The 4,277-nt window shown below is 39.1% G+C and overlaps 1 protein-coding gene across 1 annotated transcript; it reads left to right on the forward strand.

Annotated features, from left to right (window-relative positions):
- Positions 1-2,108: 2,108 nt before the first annotated feature.
- LOC143643566 (olfactory receptor 51Q1-like) lies at positions 2,109-3,062 on the forward strand. The gene has a single exon (XM_077112179.1). It carries the CDS (start codon positions 2,109-2,111, stop codon positions 3,060-3,062), a length of 954 nt encoding a protein of 317 aa, XP_076968294.1.
- The last annotated feature ends 1,215 nt before the right edge of the window (positions 3,063-4,277 follow it).

The raw sequence follows: 4,277 nt of genomic DNA on the forward strand, positions 1-4,277 counted from the left end.
AATAAAAATACTTTTTAAAAAAGACCTCTGCTACTGTGAAAGTTTAAAACACAACTGAGATGCTTTAATTTTCCATTATTAGATTCTTGGTTAAGTTTGATTTATGATTTATTCTTCTTTGTAGTTGTATATTTTCTTTTGTTGTGAACTTTGTCATATTCTTTTGTATTAACCTATTGTGGCAATAATATTGACAAATGTTGATGTGTTAAATTTTTCTATATTTAAGGTATTAATTCCTTAGATGATATATTTTAATCAATGTTGTTTAGAAGTTTCTTTTAAATTTAATCATTTTTCTGTTGTAAAGAAAAATGTCATTTTTTCTTTCATCGCCACTTGTCTTTCCTTGACTTTTTTCTTCTGCTGCTAATTTTAGAGAGTTTTCTCTATTTAGAGATGTAGATGTTTATATTTTTCTATTCTATTTGGTTTTAATGATATACATTCAACTCACATGGAAGTTAGTTCTGTGCGAATTGTGAGGTAAGTCACCAGATAAATGATGATTGAAAAAGTTTTTCTTTCCAGCTTAGCTTCGATACTTCTTGCCATTTACTTATTTTATAAACATTTTAGAAGAATGTATCTCAGTCTTTCCAGTTCACTGATAAATAAATGCTTCTTGAAATTGTTGCACAACATTCAATTTACTTATAGCTCCTGTGCCCCCTCTAATTCTACCCTGGTTTCAGTTTGGCTATTGAGGAAAATGTTTCAGAACTAATTTTCAAGAGATTATATATTCCAGACATAAGTGTATAGCTTCAGATCTCATTCAACTAGTTATTAGAACAGGGATTCCGTGTTGTTGTTGTTTTTTGACACAGGTGCAGCAGAGGCTCTCATGTCCACAGCTGACTTTCCGGCTTCTCAGTGGAAACCCAGTTCTCAAGATGCTTCTTCACGCAATCCTTCAGGGACTGTCACACTTCCACACCATCCGGTCTACAATGTGCAAGAGCTTATAACATACCTGCCTGCTGAGTTGATAGAGAAAACAGGAGATGCAGATAATGAAGACGGTACCAGACAGGAAAGACCACTGGTAAGACTCCTCTGTGAATGATCAGGGATAAGAAGGATTTACGATGATAGTTGTTAAAGGGTGAAAAGAATAAATATAGCAAGCACTTCATAAATTTGTTTCTCCTCACCTGGGCTGTCGGAACAACCTAGCTAGTGCTTTTCCTATGGACCCAGCACTGTGCTCCCATTAGGTTTTTTGTTTGCTTGTTTGTTTGTATGCTGTATGGCAGGGTCATATTTCATTATTTTTCCATGTGGGTATCCCATTATTGCAGCAAGATTTGCTGAATTTTTGTTTGGTTACTTCCCTTTGGTTTGTTTTACTTGCTTGTTTTTTGGGAAACACATGGACCAGGAATCGAACCCAGATCTTACACATGGCAGGCGACAGTTCTAGTAGTGAACTACCTTTGCACCCCTCGCCCCAGTTATTGCAGAAATAGAATCCATGAACTCAGATGAAATCAACTAGTGAGAATTTTTTAAAAAAAGACTACAGAAAAGGGATTGAATCTGAATAATAATGATCTTAATAGGTGATTAAAAAAACGAGGATGAGGTAGTGAAAGAAAGGACAATGAATTTAGAACAAATGAAAAAGGTGAGAATGCTATTATAAATGAAGTTCTGAAGGAGGCAGGGAATATAAAGAACTTAAAAATATGACGAATGAATATAAACCATTACACTTGCATTTAAAATTCATTTTAATCCTCTATGTGAACTATACTGATAGTGTAATTTGGCTGAAAGGAGTATTTCAGCATGCTAAAAACTGAATGGGATTGTTGAACTTGAAGCATGAGAAATAACTTTAAAATATTTTCCATGAACTAAACACTACTGAGTGATGAAGGAGACCAGCTTGTGGGTGCAATCTCTAGAGGCACAGGCTAACGAAGGGTGAACAAGGGATTCTTGAACCTTTCTTAGTTATTCACAACAGCCCTGATCCTCACTTTGGATACAGTTTAGAGTAAATGGAGTGAAAACTGAGCTATGGGAATAAGGAGAGCATTTCCAGTGTTTCTGGTTCTCTCTGCGTACAGACACTGGACCGGGAGCTACAATCACCGGTCATGTTCCGGGTAACTAACAACACCCAAGACCCCTTCCACTTCATCCTCACGGGCATCCCTGGATTCGAGGCCTCCCACATTTGGATCTCCATCCCCTTCTGCTGCCTCTACACCATCTCCATCGTGGGCAACACCACCATCCTCACCGTCATCCACACAGAGACATCCCTGCACCAGCCCATGTACCTGTTTCTCTCCATGCTGGCCCTCACTGACCTGGGTCTCACCCTCACCACCCTGCCCACAGTCATGCAGCTCCTCTGGTTCAACATTCGTAAGATCACCTTTGAAGCCTGCTTTGCACAGGTATTTTTCATTCATACATTTTCTTTCATGGAATCCTCTGTCCTACTGGCTATGTCCTTTGACCGCTATGTGGCCATCTGCCGCCCCCTCCATTACACCTCTATCCTCACCAATGAAGTCATTGGCAAGATTGGGTTAGCCATCATTTGCCGCTGTGTGCTGGCCGTTCTTCCCTCCCTGTTCCTACTCAAGCGCCTGCCCTTCTGTGGCTCCCACCTCCTATCTCACTCCTACTGCCTCCACCAGGACATGATTCGCCTGGTCTGTGCTGACATTCGGGTAAACAGCTGGTATGCATTTGCTCTGGTCTTGCTTATTATTGTGATGGACCCGCTGCTCATTGTGCTCTCCTATATAATGATTTTGAGAAGTGTCCTGGGGGTAGCATCCATGGTTGAGAGACTTCATGCCTTTAATAACTGCCTGTCCCATATTCTGGCCGTTCTGGTACTCTATGTTCCCATGGTTGGTGTGTCTATGACTCACCGCTTTGCCAAGCATGCTTCTCCTCTTGTCCACATTATAATGGCCAATATCTACCTGCTTGCACCTCCTTTGATGAACCCCATCATTTACAGTATAAAAACCAAGCAAATTCGGCAGGGAATTCACCACCTTCTTTCCCAAGGAAATATGCATTGGAGATGAGAGAATATATTTGTACTATTACTGAGGAGTAAAAATCATAGGATTGAGGGAACAATTTAGTCAGAGTTGAAAATAACAACTGTAAAATTAACCAGCTATATGACTATAATAGTATGAGATGGCCCCGGCTTTTAGCTGATTTTTTTTGCAGGAGACAGGGGCATCTATCAGCATCTTTCCTATCCAAAAAAAGAAGGTGGTATCTCAACTGGTGAAATTTGAGCACACTTTATCAACTGTGCCTGCGAGATGAGCTTTATTGCATTGACTAAATTTCTATCTAGGCTTTGGCCTTCTTTTTGGATATTCTTCTTTCCTACTAGTTTGATTAAATGGAATTGAAGGAAACTTGTAGTTTTTGCCTTCGTCACTCATTCTCTTAGGCAACTTTAGAATTTTTGCAAACTCTAATGCCTATTCCTTGTCTCGTGTCAAACTGACATTTCTGAATCTAAATCTTTCTTGTGATTATTAGGGCCACGTCCCTTCTACTAGAAACTTTTCTACTACTAAATTTGTGATACTCAAGGGATTCTATACCTGTGAAATAGAACCCCATTAGTACCACTGGATGCAAAGCATATCCTATTCGAAAAATGAATTCCTATCCCCACCAATATTACCTGCAGACCTATTTGTAGTTTAAATTGTAAACACCAAGGACATTTCTCCATGGGGGATTTTATCCCTCACCTCAATCTTTAGACTCCAGTGCATGTGTCTACTTGGTCTGTTGAAATTATGCTGGTTGTTGATTAGGTCAACCTGAACGGATGAGATTTAATCCACATGTGCTCTTGCTTAAAGATTCAATACTTTTTTTACAAGGGAAGGTCAGAGAACATACGTAGTCAGTATGGTCGTGAGGATAAAGGAGCTAGAATTTGCCCACATGTGTTCTAATCTCAGGAATTTAGCCAGTAAAATTTAGCTTATTTAAAACTTGGAGAATTTCATTGGTAACAGAGACCATTAGGAGATAGAAATAGGGTAAGATATTGGGTAATTGGAGCTGCATGGATACAGATTGTGCAACAAAACTGAATGTAAAAGCTCAGTAATGGGCAGCACAATATTACCTAATCGTAATACAATTATGTTAAAACACTGAATGAAGCTGAATGTGAGCATAATGGAGGAGGGCTGGGAGCACAAATGAAATCAGAAAGAAAGATGATAAAGACTGAGATGGTATAATCTAGGAATGCCTAGAGT

Source organism: Tamandua tetradactyla, chromosome 8 (assembly GCF_023851605.1).
Source record: "Tamandua tetradactyla isolate mTamTet1 chromosome 8, mTamTet1.pri, whole genome shotgun sequence".
NCBI lineage: Eukaryota > Metazoa > Chordata > Mammalia > Pilosa > Myrmecophagidae > Tamandua > Tamandua tetradactyla.